The sequence below is a fragment of the Gymnoscopelus braueri genome (genome assembly GCF_963280865.1).
Source record: "Gymnoscopelus braueri genome assembly, chromosome: 3".
Lineage (NCBI taxonomy): Eukaryota > Metazoa > Chordata > Actinopteri > Myctophiformes > Myctophidae > Gymnoscopelus > Gymnoscopelus braueri.
In genome coordinates, this window is record NC_137612.1 from 31,678,048 (window position 1) to 31,703,461 (window position 25,414).

Sequence of the window (25,414 nt, forward strand, 5' to 3'; positions counted from 1 at the left end):
AGCAATTCACAGCGATATACAGTGAGACAGTGGTTGGTGCATGTACAGTATGTGTGTGTGAGAGAAAGAGAGAGAGAGATAGAGGAAGAGAGAGAGAGAGAGAGAGAGAGAGAGAGAGAGAGAGAGAGAGAGAGAGAGAGAGAGAGAGAGAGAGAGAGAGAGGAGGGAGGGAGGGAGGGAGAGAGAGAGAGAGAGAGAGAGAGAGAGAGAGAGAGAGAGAGGGAGGGAGGGAGGGAGAGGAACCTCTTTTATCCTCTCCAACTATTGGAAGGCACCAGAGTGGAGAAGTTGTATGAAGCTGGTGAATCTAACTGAGGGAGTTTCTTATCAGACCATGGAAGCCAAGAAGCTGGACTAGACAGGAAGGAAAGGAAAAAACTGTACTGGACACAAGGATTTCATCTCACGAATACTAACTGGACAGCTGTACCTCTCTCAGTCTCTGCTCATGTGACGGTGGTATCCTAAATGACCAACTCTTACTGAGGAAGCCTGTCTCAACTGCTTGGATTTGCCAAGGGACCCAAATTGTTTTCTCTGAGCCGAGAGGAGTGCAAGTGTGTACAGAGTACAGACGAGGGGAAACATGTTAAGTGGACGTGCTGCTCACCTGTTGAAGGGAGCCTGGGTTCTATGGATCTGTCAAGGTGAGTTGCCGCCACTGTTGCCAGAGCAGTTGTTTTTGCCACTCACTCATCTACGACAGTGGTTCTCAAAATGTTTTAATTTTAAGAACCACCATAACTCTCAGAGCTACAGACCTGTAAAGGTCAATTCGGAACCCCGTTAGGATCCCCGAGGGTCCCTGGACCCCACTTTGAAAACCATTGATCTACGTTACTATTCCGATTAACAATTATGACTTTAATGAGAGCCAGTGATTTTTGACTTTTGAATGAGTTAAGACAACTGTGGTTTACAATATAATTGTGGATTTGTTTGAGAATGTTTACAAAGATTCCAGTGTCAGAGGTGTCATACTACATTTTTTTTTTTGCTTTGAATCAAGGAATGAAATGTGCAATATTAATATAGTTTTGTTCCCCACCTATGTTGAAAGCACTTATTGTAAGTCGCTTTGGATAAAAGCGTCTGCTAAATGACTGTAATGTAATGTAATGTAATATAAGTAAATTATTTATTATTATCAAATCTCAGATATGATGGCTGCAGCATTCATTTATCTAATCTAATCTAATCTAATCCAGCCTATTCTAATCTAATCTGGAGTGGCATCAGCCTCAAAACAATGAGATAAACGCTCTCTCATGTGAGAAATCAGCTGAATTGCTGGTGATTGAGCTTAAGGAACACATGGCAGGATATAAGAAAAAGTAGGAAGAGATTATGAAAGAAAAACTCGGAATTACGAGGAAGCCATTAAGTCATTTGTCTCAATTCAGACAATTTACAAAAAAATCCATGTTTGGAATCGGATGTGCACGTTTAAAAACCAAAACATAACCTGTGCTGCTAACATCAGACTTATGAATAGTGTCTCTGTTTTCTCTCTCTCTCTCTCTCTCTCGCTCTCTCTCTCCTTCTCTCTCTCTTTCTCTCTCTGTGAATCTTCAAAGTCTCAGTAGGATTGGGCGACGAGCAAAAGAGCCTTAAAAGAAAAAAGGCTCTGGCTGTGGTGCCTTTAAAAAACAATGGTTCCCTAGGAGCAGGGAAGCATGGCCCTGGAACTAATGTTGCCATTATGTTAATGGTTAGAATAACAGCAGACGGCCATTACTGACCCTATGGTTCGGCTGCTGTTCATAGCTGATTGTCCTGCCAACGCAGCCTTGGTTGTGTGTGTGTGTGTGTGTGTGTGTGTGTGTGTGTGTGTGTGTGTGTGTGTGTGTGTGTGTGTGTGTGTGTGTGTGTGTGTGTGTGTGTGTGTGTGTGGGGTGGGGGGCAGAGCGTTTTGGCCGTCAGGGCCGGTTAGGGTGATGGTGGACGGTCACGTAGTGTGGCAGCAGGAGGCATCTGCCCAGTCATAATCACCTTCCCGCACCCTGGTGAACAACCCCTCCTTCCCTGCTTCCCAGTGCACACAGTGAAATCTGGAGTGTTAATTAAATCCAGTGGTTCCATTTTACCCATTCAATCCGGGAACGCATAGGCTACTGTGTCATTTTAGGTTTTTTGCTATAACCATTATTTTATACTTTGGGCTATTCAAAAACAGCAGATATACAAGCTCATAATGCGGCACCGAGTGGCGCGCTACGAGCTTGTAGATCTGCAATTTTTTAGAGAAATCGTGAAAATGTGTGCAAATATTTTGTTCCAGGGACCTCCAGAAGCAAAGATTTTAGTTAAAAAAGGATATATATGTGTATATTCAAAGATTTGCACAAATACTCGCGATTTTTCAAAAATAGCTCATAGCATCGTACTCGGTGCCGCGCTATGAGCTTGTAGATCTGCTATTTTTGAATAGCCAAAGAAATCTAAAATGACACAGATGCGTTCCCGGATTGAATGGGTTAAAGAGCCGCATATAACTCTCAGAGTTACAGACCTATAAAGGTCCTTTTGGAACCCCCTCAAGGAAGGGTTCCCGGACCTAGAAACCACTCACATGAATGAACCCTATAGCTTCCCTATTCTGGAGGCGAACATTCTGTGAAAATATCAGATGTACTGATAGCTCACGACGCGCTGCATTGCGACACGTTCCGAGCTTGTACCATAGATCGCCTATTTTCAGCCAAGAGATTTGGTGTAGGTTCTCAAAGTTTTACATTTCAAGGACCCCCATAACTCGTTATAATGTAAGGGTCCATCTGGAACCCCCTCAAGTAACACTGCGGGTCCCTGGACACCACTTTGAGAACCACCGGTGTAGAGGGAAAACATTAGGGGGCCCATTATAGACCCCTGGGGGACTCCGGTCAACTAAGAAAACAGGGTTTAAGTGGTTTAAACTCTGAGAGCGTCAAAATGGACCTCGCTCACGGGTCCATTTTGACCCTTTCGGAGTGAAACCATCACTCCAGATTTGGCCCGTGAATGGCAGAGAACAGTATATAATGGTATATCTGCACTGGCTGTTTTTCTTTTCCACCGCTCAAGTCAAGTAGAGGAGACGGGCGGAGGAGGCGCTGGCCTCCAGACACACGCCATGGGAGCCCAGCCGCTCCTCAGCTATAGAGGCCTATAGAGCTGTGCTCTGGATGGAAGCCTCATCGGAAATTAACCTCATGGATCGCCGTCGATTTCAAAGGGGGGAATTATAATTATAAACCAGATGAATGCGGATGAAGTCACAGTCTTTACTATGACGATGAATAGCGTAATGTCACTTTGTGCGGATATAAAACAACACAGTGTAATAACAGGATAGTAACAGCATGCGCGGCTTCCCTGTGGATCTATGACGATGTTGATGATGGTCATATTGACGATGTCAGTCTTGCCCAAATTTGGGGATAAGGGGGGACGGCACATCTTAGATATTCATTGAAACAAAAACTAAAAGTATTTGCAATATGTGAAAAATATTCAGAGATTTACTTCCTTGGCCTACTGGCAGCATGCACAAGACATATCAGCCCAGTGGTTTGCAAGATTAGCTGCGGATAGAGACAGACAGACAGACAGACAGACAGACACACACACGCACAGAGAGAGAGAACTCAGAGAGTGTCCGGTCCATTTGGTTGCATTTGTACACTCTCAGATTTAAGTAAACACTGACAATTTTACAGTGTAGATTGGGGTCCCAAAGATCCCCAAAAAAAATCTCATCAAATGGCAGTCTGGAGCCGATAAGGGATATCAAACTGAGGGTCCTTGAAATGAAAAAGATTGAGAATCGCTGGTCTATAGGACCCACGCCGTAAACATTTCAGCCGGTGCTTACAGTACACAGGATGTGTCAAAATATTGATCAAATATGGAGCTAGACTTTGGGGGCAATGCTTTGCGTGGCATTTTTCTGTAACTATAGGGACAGGGTCAATGCTTTTTTGTTTTCCTAGACTTTGGAAGCTCTTGCTTTGATTTCTAGACTGCAGACATTCCAGTCTTGGCAGAATACTCTCTCCATTGTTGGGAGTTTTTAAGGAAGATAAAACTGAGCAGTCTTTTGTGTGGACGAGGTTCCATTAAATATGAGAATGTGCTGTGGTGGATCTTTAGAAAGGAAAAATAGATCACCATGTCCTATCACTACCTCATTTGACCATATGTTCCAAACAGGGGAAAAAAACCACATTGATCCTATTCATATAAATTAAAACCTTGGATGCATTATTCCCATTTGGCCCCACTAAAACGTTCCTGTTCAGACTTGAATACTCTCCCGAGAACATAAGGCACCCACTGGCTCGTCCAAAAACCTCCCCGAGCCAAGATTTTGGATTAAGGTGAAACGGCTGTAATCTCAGCTCTAAAACATCAGCGGACCATCAACTCTCCCTCAGTCTGCTATCTCCATTCTGTCTGCCGCAGCTGTCCGGTGAGAAGAGAGCACCGCAATGCATGTCAGGTGCTGTTAGGATCAGGCATCTTCTCCGTACTCTCCTACTGTCTAACAGCCTGAAATAATTACACTGTAGGGGAAAAGAAAGAAAAAAAACACTAAATTGTCCATCTACTGACCCTCTGTGATTTATAATAGAGCACAACGCAGTTATAATGTGGTTCATATTACTGCCGGTGAGGCAGTAGCTATTGACAACTACATGATGGAACAAGTGAACATCATTAGTGTGAATGAGCTAAGACCCTAATAACAGTACTGGACTATTACAGTAGTTGCTGTACAGTAAAGGCCACGTCACATTACTGTAGTTGGTGACTTATTACTGTCAATCATTAGTCACTCCTAAAATTGCATGTACTTGTTGTAGGCTACTTGTACTGTATTGTACTGTATCCTTGTACATTATGTGTGAGGGAGTTTTTTATTCATTTTTTTATTCATTACAGAGCATAATTGTGAACTTACAGTACTAGGCTAATATACGGGAATAAGGGCACTGTATCGGTAAGTGTTGCCCGGCTGCCAGTGTTTTTGTACGTTGCGATGCGGCGGGGCGGGGCTCGGGGGTGTTATGAGAGGTGACGGCCCTGATCCCGTTGGTTATTTTATTAATGCAGAGAGTGTGAGACGCAGCAGGAGAAACGACACGGTTGTTGTTGTTGAACGAACGGGAGCCAGAGTTTGCTAACCACAGGAGGAACTGGCAGCGAGGCTCGCTGGACAAACCCCTCTAGATCCCTTGTCCAAATAAACGAGGCCGGTGGATTAGCCAGCTTAAACTGTGATGAAAACACAACAGGCGTGCATTGCCCCTGGGACAGGGGGACACTTCTATATGACTACTATGAGAAGTCAGGGGTTAGGGGATGGGGTTGGGCCTAACACAGGATGGAGGGCTTGGGGTTGCAATAATAATACAACATGGTTCGTGTTCTTTGAAATATTCCTATACTCACCTGACCTGGGTTTGACTTTGCTGTCTCCAAGGATGACGTCTTTTGGTTCAAGCAAAAGGACAAAGGAGGTGTAGGTTTCTATAGCAAGCAGACCTAAGCCAAGTGGTATTTGCATTTCTTTGGCCTTGCTGTGGGTGGGGTATACACCACAGGACAATACAATTGTCACTGAAAAGAAATGGTTGTTGGAGGACAACACTTAATGCAGTTAAACTCGAAACCACCGGTGCACCCTGCAGTTTAAGACAAATGTTAATAATTACTTGTAGTTTACTAATTGACCCACCTAAGTTTTGTAGCAAATACAGGTGTAGCAATTGTAAACTCCATTCTTGGGTATAAAGTAATGATCCAGACTGACATCTAATAAGAAGAATAAGTAACGAGGATAAGAAGGCTTTTCTTAAAAGCATTTTTATTGATAAAAGAAACATCTTTATCTCTCTCTTCCTTATTGCGGTTAGTATCCGTACATATGTGCAGATGTTCACAGAGTAAAAGAAAACAAAAGGACAATCCATAAGCAGGGGAGCAACATATAATATATAGTCATATTTCATGAGGGATTAGAGCTAATGCTGTGAAAAAAGGAGATGATTTAGTGGAGCTATTCCCCCTGCGAGGATTACCTGAAATCATTTTTATCCATCAATACGTGGGCGGCGAGATCCCTCCCATTATGAAAAGTAATCCAGCCATCTTATATCAGCGATGCAGAGATCTGGAGGACAACTCGACTTGCGTTTGTCTAAAAAAAACAGCTGTTGAGTGCAGCATTGCAGCCAACTGAACATGTGGAATGGATAGAAAGGGCACTGTACCGTTTAATATTTCTACTCAACCTACACGCACACAAGCACAAGAACGCCTACGCACGTTCACACATTCACAGACACATGCACATACACATTGTCATGTGCAATGGTAGCAAAGGGAGAAGTCCCCCATGTTACATCTGGTGCTGTACTGTACTGCAGGACTTTCCAAACAATTCCTCCACTGGATGCAGTAACTGTGAGGCACTGTTGCAAGCAGGCGACAGTGCATGCATGCAGTGAAGCAGTGCGTGTGTGCTCTACATGGGCCTAGTGTTTCCTTTGTTCATCTCTTCTTAAAGGGATAGTTCACCCCAAAATGACTTTTTTCCTATCGATTAGTCACCGCATGGAGACTTGAATTCATAGATATTTTTTAGTTTGTGTCGCATTCCTAAGCCAATAATTTGATGACCGGCAGCGGTTCCGGTAGGAGACACAAATAGTCTCCTTTGTATCTCCTACCGGAACCGCTGCCTACCGGTACGCTGGTCATCAAATTATTGGTTTAGAAATGCGACAAAAACAAAAAATATCTTTTTGGCTGAACTATCCCTTTAATATTTATCAAAAGGGCTTTTACGGTTTCTTAATGTTTTTATTTCACACTGAACCAATTTAAACATGTTTCCTGATGTTTCATTCGATACGATTGTGTCTTCAGTCTTATGTGAAGTAGTCTATAAATGTATTTTTTTATTAATCTTTTAGACTTGAATGTATACAGTTCATGCTTGCAGAAGGACACACATACGTGTATGACTATGGACACATAAAAGTGTTAATTGGATGATAGCTAATACTAATACTGCAGGCACACACATACACGCACCCACACATCCACACACACGCACGCTCACACGCACGCGCACCCGCGCACACACACACACACACACACACACACACACACACACACACACACACACACACACACACACACACACACACACACACACACACACACACACACACACACACACACACACACACACACACACACACACACACACACACACACACCCTCCAACCATGGATCAATCATACCTTGTGAGAGTTTAGGGCCATTTTACAGCACAAGAAGCCTTTTCCCATCAACCACCAGCAGATGCGCACTGAAAAACCAAACCAAACCAAACCAAACCAAACCAAACCAAACCAAATGTAACAAAGAAAGAAAGAAAGAAAGAAAGAGAAAAAAAAAGCAGGGAGGAATCTGAAATCCATCCAGATGAAATGAGGCATAAACATCATGGCTTTATTCATCAGGGGAGTGCTGGGCTAATCAAGCCGGGGGGCGGGGGGGCTTAGCGGGTGAAGAGGGCACAGAGTCCAAGCAGGACCATGACCAGGCCATGTTGGTGTGTGTGTGTGTGTGTGTGTGTGTGTGTGTGTGTGTGTGTGTGTGTGTGTGTGTGTGTGTGTGTGTGTGTGTGTGTGTGTACATGCACATATAAAAAGAATTTACAGACAGTTGGGGAGGGTTTTGTCCTGCCGCGCTGAGGCAGTCAGAGGGATTTGGAAACTGGAGAAAGACAGCGGGTTGCTGCAGACGGTGCCCAGAAGCAGACCACCATGCCAGGGTCTTAAACCGTATATATATAAACCTGGGGCAGGAAGTAGTAAAAAAAAAGAAAACAACAACACAGGAAGCAAATTGGGAAATAGTAAAAAAAAAAAAAAAGGTGTCTCGCAGAACACAATGCTCTGACCACAGCCTCCTAGAGTATGATTGGTTGTTCGAAAAACAATATGACCAAATACTATTGCAACCATGCTGTCAGTGCTGTGAGTTGAGTCCGCCATGCAGGCTCTCGTTGACAAGCCTTCACAGTAAAATCCTCTGTGTTCATTTATCCATTTGCAACTCTGAGGGTGAACAAATGAAACCAAACGGACGGGTCCAATTTGGTTCCATTTGTACACCCTCAGAGGTAAAGAGTTATACAGTGTTGGTGGAGCAAAGTGAGTGGCTGACAGAGGGGTCTCTCTCTGACCAACTACACAGGGCCGGCTGAAGCGTTTGGTTGAGCGCTCGATTCGACCCACAAGATGTGGCCGGTGAATTCAAAGTGGCTGGAGCTCGCCTCCTGTTTGCACAGGACTGCTCCAAATAGAGAAGTACATAAAAGTGTAGTTTGACTCTGGCGCTGTGGACAGGACATGAGAGGAGAGTGAGAGCTGCCAAAACCCTAATCACTAGCGCAAACAAACAAACAGCACACAGCGTGGTGGAGGTCCTTCATAAATGGCATCCCTTCTATAAATCAATGTCCCCTGTGTGTGTGTGTGTGTGTGTGTGTGTGTGTGTGTGTGTGTGTGTGTGTGTGTGTGTGTGTGTGTGTGTGTGTGTGTGTGTGTGTGTGTGTGTGTGTGTGTGTGTGTGTGTGTGTGTGTGTGCTTGCGCGTGCGTGTTTTTTAATATATATTATGTGTGTCTATGTTTGTGTGTGTGAGCGTGCACATGCGTGCATTTGTATGTGTATGTGTGGAAACAGCCCCCAATACAGATAGATTACTTTGGCTGGCCATCAGTCAGACATGCAGGCTTGTTGAAGCTGTGGCCAGTGGCACTGGAGGCGTTTGGAGTGCTGATAGGGCCGACTGGACAGACCACACACAGGTCACAGACTGCTGCGCTGACCCCCTGTGGGAGAACAATGCAATGACAGGAGGAGGCGATGGAAACAAGCAAGCGGTTGCTTTCCCACCATTTCTCTGTATCTAAACTGTGCGATTAGAGTGTTTTCACCTTGCTCTTGATAATGAAACAAAAAAGCACAATTAAACTTGACTAGAGGGTTGTGTACGAATACGCTCGTCCCAAAACACGCTGGCCCCGAGTCAAATCCACCATCAGGTATTCCTAAACAGAACCTCAGCAAAACCGTGCATGCCTAAACCTAACCTTATTCCTAAACTGAACCTCAGTAAAACCATGCCTAAACCTAACCTTATTCCTAAACGTAACCTCAGTAAAGCCATGCCTAAACCTAACCTTATTCCTAAACTGAACCTCAGTAAAACTATGCCTAACCCTAAACGTATTCCTAACCTTAAGTTAACCTCAGTAAAACCAATACAAGAATACAAGAAACGCTGGGGGGTGTGGTCCACGAAAAGTAAAACAATAGTGGCGAGTGTGTTTTGGGACGAGCGTTCCGGTTATCATAAGCTGCCTACAATAGAATTTCTATTAAGAATTAGTTGGGGAGCAACTGTTTGGGATTCTGATACTCCAATAATTTTTTTCATCATTTCACTGTCAGTGAATGAAATGTAACAACTCAAATAGTCCCCCCAGCTCGTCAGTAAAATGGGGCCCATCTCCCTTTTGGAATAGTATCATTTATACATTTACAATACGTTGTATCACTTGTGGCTGGAATAGCCTCTTTTATAGAGCAATACTTAAAACCCCGCGATGAGCAGTTTTTGTTTTACTAAGCTCTGTTTTTACGAGTGCTCTTTTCGTAAATGCAACCATATGCCCGACTGGAATGAGATCCAAGAGACGGAGAGAGAGAGAGAGAGCGCCGGATGACAAGTGACTTCAAGGAAACACCCTACAGAAAATGCTTTGGCAAAACTAAAAACTCCAAACCTTAAAATGACTCCTCATCAAACACTAGAATTTGTTTTCCTTTTCTTTTTTTTTGTATTTCTGCTTTATTCTTGATAGTGACGGTGAGAGAGATAGACAGGAAAGGCGGGAGTAAGGATGACATGCAGCAAAGAGCTTTGGGTTGGATTCAAACCCAGGCCAGCTGCAGGAAGAACTACTGTATAGCCTTATTTACGGTGTATACGCTCTTACCAGGTGAGCCACTGGGGCACCTGAGTTTGTTTTTTGTTTGCGTGAGAGGATGTGTGAGCAACTGCTTTGGCAATGCACTGCACGCAATTGCAGCAGGAGGACAATAACACAAAACAGACCTATCAGATGACTAGCTGGGAAGAGCAGTGGAAATTAATTAATTCTGATTAGTATTTGGGCTTCAGGCCCCCCAAAAATGCAAACATGTTTTGAGGCCCGAGACAGGGAGGGAAAGAAATATTTAACATACTGCACATGATCGACAAATGTGTGTAATGAAAATGCTTGAAGGATACGACGTGTCCTAAATCTGAACCTAAGTCTGATTTATAGTGACTGTATAATGTACCGCTCAGTTGTTTGTTTGTGGGCATGTTTTTGTAATATTTGTGTAGTTGTGGTTGTGCAGTGCACATACATAAGTGTGTGCTTGCATGCATGCAAGAGAGTGTGTGTGTGTGTGTGTGTGTGTGTGTGTGTGTGTGTGTGTGTGTGTGTGTGTGTGTGTGTGTGTGTGTGTGTGTGTGTGTGTGTGTGTGTGTGTGTGTGTGTGTGTGTGTGTGTGTGTGTGTGTGTGTGTGTGTGTGCGCGCGCGTGTGTGTGTGTGTGTGTGTGTGTATGCGTGTGTGTGTGTGTGCGAGTGTGTATGTTCAAAGTAGGACAGAGTTGCGTGAGTGACAGTGATAGTGGTTAGCAACAGAAACAGCCGAGAGAACAGAAAACATCCCCCTTAGTTCCGAGAACTTCCGACACTGACAAGCCCGGGAAACACTGTCCAATTAGGCCCCCTCTCAGAGTCTTTGAAAGACAACTCACTGGACACCTCCGAGTAAACCTCCGGTTCCGCTTTCCGCTCAGAGTCCCCTCATCCCCAAAGTGACACCGCAAACCATGCTCGAACCCGGCTCTCTGTGAGCAAACAAAGTGATCTCTGACTGAAACTGTACTTGGCGGAGCCTGGGTCTTAGCAGCTGACACTTCCAACAACCAACTCCCAGTTCAACGCAGGGCTCGGTCGGTGACGTTCTCCCCTGTGAGCGGTGTGAGGTGAGGGGTGAAACGAGCGTATCTAAGACAAACAAGGGAAAGGCCTCTCAAAGCACATTCATGAAGCTGTCTGCCCGTGATGAGTTCCTGCAGCAACGAGTGTGAGAAGGGAAAGGGAGAGGGGGAAGAGTGAGAGGGAAAAGGAGAGAGGGGAAGAGTAAAAGGGGAAAAGGAGAGAGGGGGAGAGTGAAAGGGGAAAAGGAGAGAGGGGAAGTGTGAGAAGGGAAAGGGAGAGAGTGAGTAGAAACGAAGAGAGGGGAGAGTGTGAGGGGTACGGTGGAGAGGGAGAGTGAGAGGGGAAAAGGAGATGGTGAGAGGGGAAAAGGAGATGGTGAGATGGGAAAGGGAGAGAGTGAGAGAGCAAGAGAGGATGGAGAATTTATTCCCTAAAGCTATAATAACCCATCTAGTATAATTTTCCTGCACAATTTTTGGGGGGGATTTAATATAATATATTATAATACATGGCCAAATGCTGGAATATTGTCAATTTATGGCAGTCATACCAATAAATGCATTATTATGCACTATTACAGATATGGGCAGACATGGAAGTCCCACCCACGTCCTTACCATGACCGTAACCACATCAAACCCATAAGCTTTTGCATGAAGGCCAGTAGTGTTATATCTCCCTTGACCACGGGGGGATTCCCCTTTGTGTGAGTGGTAGATCTCTGCTTACCAATGAGGGAGACCCAGGTTCAAATTCAGGTGGTTATACTGTACCTAAACATATGTTTTTAACTACACTTAACCATCTGGTGGGCCTATAACAGTGCTTCTGCCCACAACAATGGTGGGATCCACGATTCTATGTTGCAGCATACAGGAGCCAGGAGGGGTCACACAGTAAGGAGTCTGCTAGTGACAGTAGGAGGGTGAGAGAAAAGAGAAGAGAAAGAACACATTGTCCCACAAATGAGAAAGACATAATGACAAATTGGGGGAGTGAGAGACGGGAAGAATGACGGACGAGGTGGTAGATGGTAATGGTAGAGAGAGAGAGAGAGAGAGAGAGAGAGAGAGAGAGAGAGAGAAGTCAGAGAACACACAGAAGTCTGCAAGGACTCATCCCTGTTGCTGTTGTGACGTTTGGTGAAGGAGACAGAGAACTCTCATCACACTCGCATCACACGCACGTGCATGCTCGGATAATCTTTACGCATGACAAAATTTACGAAAACTGTATGCAGACTTGACACAGATGCACATACATATGCACACCGTCACCCACAAAATTTCACACGTAAACTCTGACATGCGCCCCCACACACACACTCACGGTCACCCAATCTTACACACGCTGCCTAGACCTCAGTGGCTCATGACCATGAGGGTCCAATCAGGGAGTCAGCAAGCCTTTGTCTGTGCTGAAACCGGATCGTTGATCCTGGCCTTGTCCTGTCAGAGGGACATGTCTCCCTGCTAGAAACAAGTGGATACACCAGGATGTGTGGTTATAGCTAATGACAGCCAGAGGGACTGCAGATGTGCATAATGTGTCAGATCAATAAGCGTTACAGAATGAATAATGTTTTCATTTGGATTAGGTTAACTGTCAGCGATTGGAAACTCTTACAGTAAACGAGACCATTCCTCATCTCACAAGTGGGTTTTTTTTTGTGGGGGACGTTTTAATCATATTATCAACAGATGTTTTTGGCTTGGTCAGCCCACTGCTGTCAGTGACCCTCTGTTTGTTTCTCCCTGACAACACATGCACGCTCAAACATGACAGAGTCAGAGACACATACACAAACAGAACATACAAAACTATATATATAAAATCAAATTTGCAATCTTACAACCCTCCACACAGACAAGGGCAGAATTCCAGCCACTGAAATGTGCACGCACATGCATACGCGCACACGCACACACACGCAAACCCACATACAAGGAATGCCGACTGACTTTCATTGACCACACCGATTACCTTACCCCTAAACCCGAGCTACCCACACCCACATATGCACCCACACACACCCACATGCACTCACACTGCCCCCAAAGCTGTCACTTTGACTTGCAGCTGCAGGCAGATAGGAGTGACAAGCCCAATGTGCTGCTCTGTTGTCCATGGCTTGAGTCCTGCTTCACTGCTATGTATACATGGTTTCTATAGCATCCACTCACCGCTCATTACATGGACAATTTACAGAAATCACAACATTCCACACTGCTTGCAGTCGACCAGAATTGTGTTTAGATGTACGAAGGAGATGGGGTGAGTATTTCCTCCCTCGGCTATTATTGGTTCCCTTCATTTTCTGACAGACGGGGCTGATAATCATCTCTGAGGCATATCATTTTGTATTTCTGTTTCTTATAAACACCACAGCACAGTCAAAATCAGGCATGGAATCTAAATGAATTGCAACGGAGCCTTCATGTTTATCTGATTGGAACGGTAGATAATGATGACTGAGAGCATTTGCCATACTGACAGTTTTTTCTGGCTTCTCCCACAGTGGTGCTTGTGGCTGGAACAGGGAGTAAATTATGGGAGGTCCCCACAGCCTCTCACAGCTCTTCCTCCAACCGCAGTAGCAGCTCGCAGTGGGAGCCGTACTGTCAGTATCGCCACCTACAGGACGGGGTGAGGATCACAGCAGATATCCCACCCAGGCTGGAGGGTACCTGGGTGTCAACAAGGTGAATTTACTGCCGTATGAGAACGGCTTCTGCAACCTACTCTGCAATTCACAAACAAGAGTGGTCTAACCCAATCACGGAATCGTTCCTAAATTGCATGTTGTATAGTACCACCAGCACTGTACTTCTCTTCTCTTTCAGTCTGGGCTATTACGAGGAAGTAAATGGGACCATGGTAGAATGGTAGACAATGATTGACTGCTCACATGTGTCTAAAATCCCAAATTCAACATTTGTCAAAAACAATAAAGCCAGTAGCAGTCATTGCTGGCAATGAAATGCTTGGACTTTGAGCTTTTCTCAACAATGTAAAGCTCGCTGTCTCCACTGCAGTGCCATTGGTGTGAATGGGGCGTGTGCGCCCATGCAGCTTCCTGCTGTCCAGAATCATCTCCTGTGTCTTACTTATGTAGAGAAGGTTACCTATACCACCTAATTTTAACCATATGCCTTTTCTCCCTCTGTGGTCAGGTGTGAGGTTCGGCCAGGGCCGGAGTTCCTCACCCGCTCCTACACCTTCCTCCCAAGCCGGCAGTTCCGCGCCCTGCAGCACTATTATACAGACAGTGGCTGCGTGGATGCAGCCTACTCGCTGATGATCAGGGGGAAACTGCGTTTGCGGCAGGCGTCCTGGATCAGCCGCGGTGGCACCGAGGCAGAACACCACCTCAGCAAGGTGGGCATCGTGGTCCACAGCTCTGTGGCCATGCAGAAGCTTGCCTCTCGGCTACCTCCTGTCTGTGCAAGTCTGGGCCTGGTGCAAATGGTGCCGGGGAAGCTGTATGAGCTACACAATGTGCGGGCAGGCAGGGCCTGTCTGACGGCCCTCGGTTTCTCCATGATGGAAATGGGTCTGATCCGAGTGGAGAACCAGCACCACAACCATGGGAGGAAGATCCAAGAGCTGTTCCTGGGGGACATACACACTGACTGGATGCAGAGAACCCACTACAGACCCACAGGGTACCAGCAGCCACTGCAGAATGCTATGGTGAGACCCTTTTGTGAATAGATCCACAATTCACTTGCAAAGCTTCCAATCTCTCTATAGGCCTATGTCTTTTAGAACTGTAAGTTATTGACTTGTCTTGGACCCTCTTCAGCATTTTGACACAGGCTGCAGGCAATCATGACAGGCTAACAAAAGTCCAAAACCAAGCCAACTATAAATGCTCCAGTTTTTCAGCATCTTTGTGTGCTTTAGACTTCAGATTTCTCTGATGACAAAGTGTTTGTAACATATAATAACATCATTCTTTATCCCCAGCATCACCTCCATCCCTGTGCTGTGTGTGCCCTGGTATACCGCTCCTCTGAACACAGAGCCCCACTGCTGCCTCGTACCCCTGTAGCCCCTCTGACTCTGCATGGCCATTGGGTCAGTCAGCGCTGTGAAGCCCGGCCCGCCGTCCTCTTCCTCACCCGAGACTTCACTTTCGACCCTGACACGCATGCCTGGGTGGGCGTGTACCGTCATTACTCTGACCCTAAATGCTCACAACCCACTTTCACGCTAAGAGCCTCAGGCCACTATGCCCAGGGAAACCCCTCCATCAAAATCCCAGGGGCTACGGAGTTTGTCTTCAAGGTGACCCAGGTCAATGTCACAGCCTTGGAGGAGGCCACGGCAAAGGTGCTGAACGGAACGAGGCCGGGCAACTGTGGTCAGGCGGGTGGCTGGGAGGTTGGAGTGGAGCAGGACTTGACCCCCACAGATGGGTGCACCACCCTGGGTATCAAACTGCCGCACAAGGAGTACGAACTCTTCAAGATGGAGCTGGACCATAGGAAGAACCCACTGCTGTTTACTGGAGAGAGGCCAACCGATGGCTCGAGCCCTGACCGGCCGCAAAAGAGGCCCACTTCCTTTCAGGCTCCCATGGTGCTTTGCAGCGGGGGTCAGATGATGCCCTCACATCGTTACAGATCAGGTTCTAACAGCAAGCAGCTCCAGTCGGCAGGCAGCGGGGCAGAAAGGTTGGCACACCTGCTGCTATTGGTAATGGGATCTTTGCTGTACAGCTGGCTCTGTGTGTATTAGAGACATGTTGAGAATCAATACAATCCTCAATGGACACCATCTTTTGGCAGCTTTCTTACACACTCTCTTTCTACGTAAAATGGACCTTATGACTTATTGTCAAGGCAGTTCACAAAAGTTAGAGGAGAGCTAAATGCTTTCTGATGTCATTATGTCTCCCTGATGTACCAAAGGGTTTCGCATCTAGATGTTTCTATGATGCCTGAAGGTACATTTTTAAGGACTCTTATTTCAGTGGAGCACAGCATATTCTATTTCTACTTAAAAGTGATATGTATATAAATTATCATTATCCACATGTGCCTTCACCTCAATATTTTTAAAGCCATGTTTTTTTTGGTTATTGAAATAGCTCTTATTGCTTTACAGAGATCATTTCCTTTTTATTATCCTAAATGAAAGCTGTAGGCTTACTTTTGTTTCTCCCACTAAAACAAAATCACAGCTTTTAGTGTAGACCAATTATTTCCCCATCAAAATGCAAGCGATGGACATTCCAGAGGACTTCACATGTTGCTCTCTCCCGGCGCTGCACAATGGTGCTGCGCAGAAAACAGCCAATTTACAAGCTCACAACGCATCACAGTTGCAATTGGTTGTGAGTTTGTAAATCTGCTATTTTCCGCCATGGAGCATAAATCAAGCATTAAAGTGCTTTGCACTGAACATTGTTCTCTCACCATATGGAAAAGATGGAAACCACAAAGTACAAAATGTGTAATCAAAACCATAATGACTAACATCTCCATTGGTCCAATGCTGCTGTAACATAAAGTACAATGTTATGCTTGGAGGGTAGCAATATATGATTTATTCCTCTATCCTCCTCTAATTATGTACAGAACTTATTTCTTTTCATGCTTTACACCTTATTACTGCCAATCAACAGTTGATCTAAAATTGAAATCTGAGAGAATTCAAATAAATATTTATTTTAACCATTTACATCATTTTGATATGGAGAGGGAAGATTTTATTTTTCTTGATTGAAGTTTGTAATCTTACCATTTAAGTACCACAGTCCTTTTCTATTAAAATGTTCTTCCATAATGTACCATCCATGTTGCATTTAATAAAACTACTCGGGGAAGACGCAAGTCGAGAATTATGTAAGTTGGGAACGATGCAAGTTGGGAATACAACTTTCTTTACTTTACAACTAAATTTGTATAGAAAGGCCTAACCAGGGACAGGGTTCGCAAATTAGCCTCGACTAGAAACCCCACATACAATGCAACGGTTTCATGTTTTTATAACTTGATACATTTTTTGTATTGTCCATGTCAAATAAACATATACAGTATACACAACACATATATACACAACACTATCAAGTTATAAAAACATGAAACCGTTGCATTGCCCTGTAAAAGAGTGGAGTTCTATTGTACACTGCACGCTATCACTTATATTGGTGCAGCTGCTGCACAAACGTGGCACTAACGCAGCCAATCTGTGAAGCCGATGGGTTATGTTGGCCAATCTGGAAAGCTGATGCCTAGTTGCCTACAACAGACTCACAGACAGCGGTGCGTCCTCCACAGACCTGTGGACACACTGATACAGACATTTATGGTTTTTCGGCTCTGGACAACCACTGGTCTGACTCTATATTCCCATAGTAATCATTGCTGTATAGACTATAGAGTGTTTGTTCAGCAACAGTGGTCTCCCCTCTCTCCAGCTATTTAGTGAACAGAAAATATATTTTCAATAATAACAATAGCCTACATTTAACCCAAAACTTACAGCACCTTTAAACATTGCTTTACGAATACAGTATGTGGATGCTGTGTTCTGCTTTGTACAAGAACCCAAAAAAAGGAGCAGTTTTAGTGGAAATCATTGAGAGGAACCCAGCGCTGGATTCTGTATCGGGGTCCCTGGCGTTCATTCCGTGGTTTGATTCAAAGCCCAGATAGTGGATTAGTCGTCTGATAAATAACTGTCATATAGCTCACACATTACAAGAGACATTCCAACACCACTCCGAGTGATTTGAATACATGCACAAAGGGATATCTGATTGTATTTCATAGTATTTCATTAGAATCCATCACCACCGGCCAACAAAGTTCACTTTGCTTTATGGCTGCACAGACAATAAATGAGCAGCGAGGACCTGTGGTTAGGAGACAGGCAGGGCCAGGAGAAAAATGCTCAGCTGTTCATTCTCAAATGTACACCGAGAGAAAATCCAGCTTTAACATCACTGTTATGACTGGAACCACTGAGGTGTATCGTTCCAAAATGAGATGTCCGGCCATTTGTATTCTGTGACAATTTCTCTTACAGAAGGCCTTCTGGCATTAAAGTTAAACGGGCTATGGAACATTGAAAACACTAACTGCTATGATCTTAATAAACACAACCTGTTATTTGGGGGAACAATGACAAATAAGCATCAGGTAACTGCTGATCATAGAACATTGAGAAATGAGAAACCTTTAAATGCCATTACGCCATTCTTAATCCCCAGGTCTCATTTGTAGGGTTACATCTAAATGAGGAAATAAGGGAAAATTTGTGGTTTCCGAGAAAAGAAAAAAAATGTTAGAGATGATGGTTTTTGGCTCTCTATTGTAGAAGTTGCTGGGACACAGAGGGGGGGGGGGGCATGTAGAAAGAGAGAGAGAGGCACAAGTCCTTTCCAGAGCCTGCATGCTGTTCCTATTAACTGGCAATGGCAGCCGCCAGCACTATTAGGTCATCCTTTAGGGTCTGAGCAAGTGTACTTCAGGCTTGGATGAATGAGGAGAACATGACCTTGGGGTTGGAGGAGGGGGAGGGGATGAATGGCACTTATCTGTACGCTAATGACGCAGATCTGTCATTAAACTTACTCTGAAGCAGTTGAAATCCAGCCGATAATAACATACGGATCCACCCAGGTTGCGCATCGGAGACGGCTGGGGTGGGTGATGACTGGGGGTAGTTTTTCATAGTCTGTTTGCGGTTTCTATTGCACGCCACATGCACAACCAGGCGGAGGGAAGCGCAGGGTCAACCTGTTTGCAATTAAGCCTACTGGCTCGTTAAAGGCATCCGTTCAACACCAAATTATAAAATCCTGCTCCAGTTTTGTGAAACAATGGAAAAACCAAGCGTGACTGATTCCAGGACATGTTTCTGTGTGTTCACGCTGGGCTACTGATCGAATGCTTTATATCAGCATGAGGAACATTGGGACAAACCGAGTGCCAGGGCAGGCAGTTGAGATTCTACAGCCAAGGTGATCATTCCTCACCTATTTCAGGAGTTCAGACACATTATGAGAAAATATACACGAGATGGTGAGCAGAACAGTTTGAAACTTGAAGTTAAGTGAAGCTTACTGTTCTCACAGCAAGCCAAGAGCTTACCAACACTGATGCAAAAATGTAATGACTCTCTGGGGGCACATGTAGTCATGTCAGCAAATAGCCAAATTGTGAAGGGTTGAGACTAGTAGCATTGCTCTGAGTATTTGTCCTGTAGTCATTGTGCTGTGCAAAAGTGCCCTTTTCAGATAGTAAACCAAAACCGGTTCTTTTTTTCTTTTTGCCTCACACGTTGGCTGTGTCTATTATCTGGCTGAGGAAGGAAAGCCCTAAACTTAAGGATTCCAATTTTAACAAAAGGTCATAACAGAAGACATTTGTGAGAGACCCTCACCTTCACCTCTTTTCCTTGAGTCTTCATAGGGTATGACTCTGAAGACCAGGGAGGTGACCCTGAACCTGAAAGAATGTGTGTAGTTTAATAAATGGTAAATGGTGCATTTATATATCGCTTTTATCCAAAGCGCTTTACATAGATTGTGCATTACATTCACCCATTCACACTCACCGATGGAGGAGGAAACCATGCAAGGCACCAACCTGCTCATCGGGAGCAATTAGGGGTTCAGTGTCTTGCTCAAGGACACTTCGACACTGACTCTGGGGGAGCGCCCTAGCTCGGGATCGAACTGGGAACCTTGCAGTTTCCAGTTCACTCTACCCCTGAGCCACTGCCGCCCCTAATACTACTCTGAACACACAGAACACAGATACATGTCTGATTCAATGTAGCTCAATATATTTGTCTTTCTAGCCAGTATAAAGTATTGTTCCTTATGTTTGTATCTAACCATGTTAACTGAAACAAATGATGGATTACATCGGTGGAACCAAGCGTGAAAAAAAAAAAACACCAGCGGTTGCCTTGCCTTTAAGGAAAAGAATGCTCCTTTAAAGAAAACAAAACAAGTCCTTAAGAATTTCCTTTCAGAGAAAGTGAGTTTCCAAACCACTAACAATGTGGAGGGTATGCCTGACAAATACCCTGGTAAAAAAAAAAGTGATTCTGGACTGAGGCCGAGGAAAACGGGATGGAGTCGAGGCAACAGAGGTATGTTTTTCTATCCACTGTTTCTACTTTACTATTTCCAGTCTCCTCATAAAAAGCTTACAGTACAATGCAGCCTACAGTATGAGCACCACAACACAAAACCACAGTACACACATGGCCGTTTGGAATGACATCACTGCAGTAGTAACAATAACATTCAAATCAGCTTGCCCTCTCTTCCTTTTCATTTAACAAGCTCTGTTAGGAAAATGCCATTATTTATATGCGAATTTGAAAAGTATAAATAGGGAACATCATCCATAAGTGGGCTGGCTCGTTTGAATGAACGCTATTAAAGAATGCCTGGTCCCGTGAATCAAATGAACAAGGCAGTGTGTTGGAGAGCAGGACTGCAGCGTGGGGCAGTGCTTTCCTGCTTGATCTTGTGCCAAAGCCGAGCAGCCTCATTTCTGTCATGACCTCATACTCATCTGGAAAAATAGGCCACAATGTTTGGCTATTCTCAACAAATTACCAGATCCCACCTATTGAGCAGCATGTTCAATAGTCCACTGTTGAATAGTCCTACAATGTTTGAGCTGACTCCTCATCCATCAGCATAATATACTGATGGGATGGGACATATTATGTCCCAGTTCCCAGGCAAATCACCAGCCGTAATCTATTCCGTTAGAGACTTAATATATAGACATTATTCATTTGCAAAATCTCAGCAGATGAGGCAACCTCTAATATTCAATTAGTAAGCCCTTAATATTCAAGTGGCATGTAGGACATACTTGACAGAAGGAGATCACCATATAGCAATTATAGCAATTGATCAGGTTCTGGAGGCCTGTTGAATATGGGTCATGTTTCTGTTCTAAGGTTAAGATCACACAGGATTGAAAATGCTATTGCTGGAGAGAGCTGCCACAGGGCTATTCTCCCAGTCCAGTGTCTGCCAGTTGACATGCCTCCAACCATTTTGGCACACTGACTGTCCTGTTCCCAGTAACAGTACGGACCCAAACATTTCACAACTCCCACACAGAGCTCTTTGCTTGACCATGCCCATGGGCTGTAAGTAGATTTTAAGATTATTTGGCTTATCTAGTACGTGCCAAACAGGTCTGCCTTGATGGCCATACAGAGGTAAAACCAATCAAATGTCTGCATGTGCCAGTTTGATTTAAAAAACTGTTGATGAGGAGGAAGACGGATCGCTTGCTCTGCGGGCTTCTACAACAGTTTAAAACAATACACATCAGTTTGCCAAAAGTAATTACAGCATACAGTTAACACCAAGAAATCTATTCTTGGGGGAGAGTGTGTCGGCCTGATGCATAGTTGAATGCAGTGGACTCGGGGCTGCAATGTTTTATATGTTTTCCAACTTCGAAACACAGCCAGACATCAAGTTTATGGCGCAGACCTCAATGAGGACCAGATCCATAGAAATAGGGTGGGATAGAAGCAGAACGGTTAAACAGCAGTCACAATCTCTGGATAAGGGAGAGGAGAAGCCTGCAGCCATTGGAAGTCATCCAGTTTAAAGGTGAGAGATCAACATCTGATGTGGTTTCTCTTGTAGTCACGGGTGACAATAAGAACCATAATTTCAAATGGATTCATAGAAAAAGTATTAACTTGCATTTGTTGCATGATCGTTTACATCCCTTTCAACAACATATTTCAACACAATCAAAAGGCATGGGAAACGCTACAGGGAAAGACCTAGTGGCACAATTCAGCATGCAGTAGAACCGGCTAGACATGTTTATTGGCTGTTAATATGAAAGGCAATGAAGCGATGCCTCATCAATCAGCCAGCTGCTGTCTGAGGTGCATGGGATTGCATCACACCTTTGGCATTTCAAACAGCTGCAATAATGTACTTTGAACATCCATTACTGACTCTCTGACCTTTGCTTCAGGTGAGGAGCAAACCCCAAGACCCCTTGAATAATTTGGATTCTCTCCGTATCCTGAAGCATTCCTCCGCGATTTACTTTGGATATGGAATATTTCCCAGCAGGACGTAAAAATGTAAATGAATATTGGTTCTTTTCCACCACTGAGCATCCTCCAGCTGTACCTCACCTTGGCCAAGCCAAACAGCTGAGGCGCTACCGAGCCCAGGTGCACACTGGTTGCGTTTTCCAGAGAGCGTACTTGTTCAGTAGCACAGCTCTGCTGCCTCCACCATGAGGTGTAGACAAGCAAGGTCCCTGGCTGTTAAAGATACAATAACATTGGACGAATCAACATGTTTTCATTCAACACCACAGCTACATATGTCAAAGCCAAACGGGTAATTAATTACCTGCCAACAATATATTTTAACACGTTTTATCCCACTGAAAATATTACTTCAGCCAAATCAAGCAAGAGACGAAGGAACTAATGAGCAAACACGGCTGTGGATTTGAAGTTGTGGCTGTGTCTCTGCCTGTGATGTGAGTGCTAATTGCAGGCCGTGACAGCTTTCTGCCTCAAACTGCCAGTGGTTATTTGGTGACAGGGAGTGTGCTGTAATTACACTGTTGTTCTGCGATGACGGTAATGAGACTGACCAATGCAAAATGTCAGACAAATTACAAGCTAATGTGATTGATAAAAAACCTGTTAGCTAGCACGGCCTGCTTCTGATGGGGAGATCAAAATTGTTTATACTGTTGTGCATGCGTCTCATTAAGCAAACAGGAAATAACTTCACACAGAGTTGGGTAGGGGCTTTATTAATTTAATTTATTAAGATGCTACATAGTCCAACAAGGTTGGGTTGTTTTTTTATACACCAGAGAGACTACTAGACTAGGAATATTAATCATCTCAGATAGACTTATTTATTTATTTATATACATACAAAACAGTTGCCTGACTGCTTACATTGATCACGGTGATGGACAGAGACTCCAGGATAGGTCAATGTAGTGTGTTCACAAGCAGACCAGGATTCATACGTATGTAAAAAATAATTCTCCTTCGCGTTTCTTGTGACCTGCCCGAGTACAAACTGTTGTATTTATTTGTCAATCACAAAGTACATTTGTTTTTAGTTTGATTACTTTTCTGTCATTGCCTGTCTGAGTCTTTCTGGTACTCAGAAATATGGGTCACATGAAACCCCATCTCCCTCTGGTGCTCCCAAGCAGGTTAATAAAACGGAAGTCTGAGATTTATTTTTCAAACAATAATGGACCCAGGTCTCTTCACAACCCAGGATGGGACTGTAGCTCAGGCCTAATCTGCCCTCCCTTTAAGCAGCAAGTCATCCTCAACCCAGCACCCTGACAGAGGTACAGTAGAAATATACAACGCCTGACTGTGGTTAGCTCCTAGCCTCCAGATCCATCTGCCCACCTCTACATAAACTGTAAGTGTTCATTTAAGAGTAAAACTTTTCACACTCAACTTAATCTGACACTTGTGCTTAATTTATGCGACGGTATCACACGCCGAAAATAGCCGATCTACAAGCTCACAATGCATCGCATGTAGTTTGGCTATTTTTGATGAGGGACGCGGTTGTACGATTAAGTATAAGTCAGGCTTTAAGATTTTACACTTTACAGTAGAATCAATTAATCACTTTTCTCTTTCAGCTTTATTGGGAGTGAATGTACTCCTCCCATACCCCACTTATCACATGTAGGTACAGCAAATTCTCCTCATTTCTCTCCTTCATCCAAAATAATACTCCTTATCACGGAACCGTTTATTGTCTTATCCACAATATGCAAATTGTGAGATGAAACATTTTGAGTGTATTGTCTTCCTTTTTTTATTAGTATTATTTTTGAAACAAAAACCCAAAACAAGAACTTAATGCTTGAACAGTACAATGTGGTCCCTTGAGGACGGGTTATACGCTCTTCTCCCCCCCCTCACGGGTCAGATACAAGATCAAACAAAAAAGCAGTCTAAAATACAGTATATGTTGCATTCTTTCAACCTTAGTGCATTAAAATGAACAACTTCAAGTGGATATATTGGGAATAGTCAACTGATGAATGCAAATCAAACCAAGACTGTACACAGCAGTGGAATAAAACTTGGGACAGTGTGGAGAGCTGGAACAGGACAACACAAACTCCGCAGACAGACATATATTTGCCCTGTCATAACAATGCCAACAAATATATGGCTTAATAGGACAGTATGACAAAACAACAGGAAAAACAAACAGGAAAAGCACAATATGCTTGACATGGAACAAGATTTGAGATTATGTATTGCACCTCAGTGTAGTTAACGGCGTAAAATATTCATTTGACTCTACATGTACCTTCTTTCAACTTACTTAACTTTCGCTCACTCTCTCTCTGCCTAAGAATAACTTGCCCAAACAGGTCACAAGGCAAACGGCTTACATCCAGAAACCATTTAGAAAAATAACCCAATCTTACCAACCTGGAGCTCATTTTAGTTTTAGTAACAACAAAATTCATAAAACTGCGAGAAAAAAACAAAGATAAATCAGAAGATTGAGTTGTGCAAACCTACAGCCAAAACAACATCATTATCACAATAATAAAAGCATTTAAATTAAATTCAAAAGTCCAAATCCAAACACGCTCTGTGGAGGCATGCAATCAAGTATCTCTTCTGTCAACTGGGAAAATGGTGATTGAGTTATAGGGTAAAGGGAATCAACCAGACAGGTAGGTGGGTGGTTGGGGGGGATTATGGTGTTGTAGTATTGTGTACGATATACTCGATCACATTTTGTCCAATCAAAGACAAGCCGGTCTATACAAAGCCTCTGATTGGAGGAGTCATCTTGATTGACAATAGCCCTGTGTTGACTAACGCCTAGCCTTTCTCTGGAACATCTCGCTGCAAATCCCACCTTCCTGTAAAGGGGGTTTTGCTGGAAGGAACACGGCAAACCTTGAAATACTGTATACTGTACAGTCGGGGTGTGGGGTTACGTATAGATATACGTAGGCTCAGGCCTTTGTCACTTAGAAAAAGAAACCACAATACGCTTATATGACATTCACACAATGCAAACTGACTCAGTCGCACCACTGCCATCAATACACCACCACTACCACAGCCGCCACCTGCTCGCCAGTGTTAGAAAATCCGTCTGAATCACTAGCAATAAGTCATGTTACCAACCCCCTCCCCCCGAACCGTTCCCCGCCCCACCCTAGCCCCCAGAAATGGTTATCTGTATAACATGAAACTTCAGGAAGAGGGGCCAGAAAAGGATTATGTAATGTTTACGTAGAGGCAAGATCTGTAACAGTTTGGTTGGTTTGTTCATAACACAATGACTCG

At 44.1% G+C, this 25,414-nt stretch overlaps 1 protein-coding gene across 1 annotated transcript; it reads left to right on the forward strand.

Moving 5' to 3' along the window:
- Positions 1–270: 270 nt before the first annotated feature.
- On the forward strand, positions 271–16,901 carry apcdd1l (adenomatosis polyposis coli down-regulated 1-like). The gene is made up of 4 exons (XM_080423163.1): positions 271–647; positions 13,587–13,770; positions 14,242–14,761; positions 15,038–16,901. Exons 1-4 carry the CDS (start codon positions 587–589, stop codon positions 15,809–15,811), a joined length of 1,539 nt encoding a protein of 512 aa, XP_080279289.1. The 5' UTR covers positions 271–586; the 3' UTR covers positions 15,812–16,901.
- Positions 16,902–25,414: the final 8,513 nt, after the last annotated feature.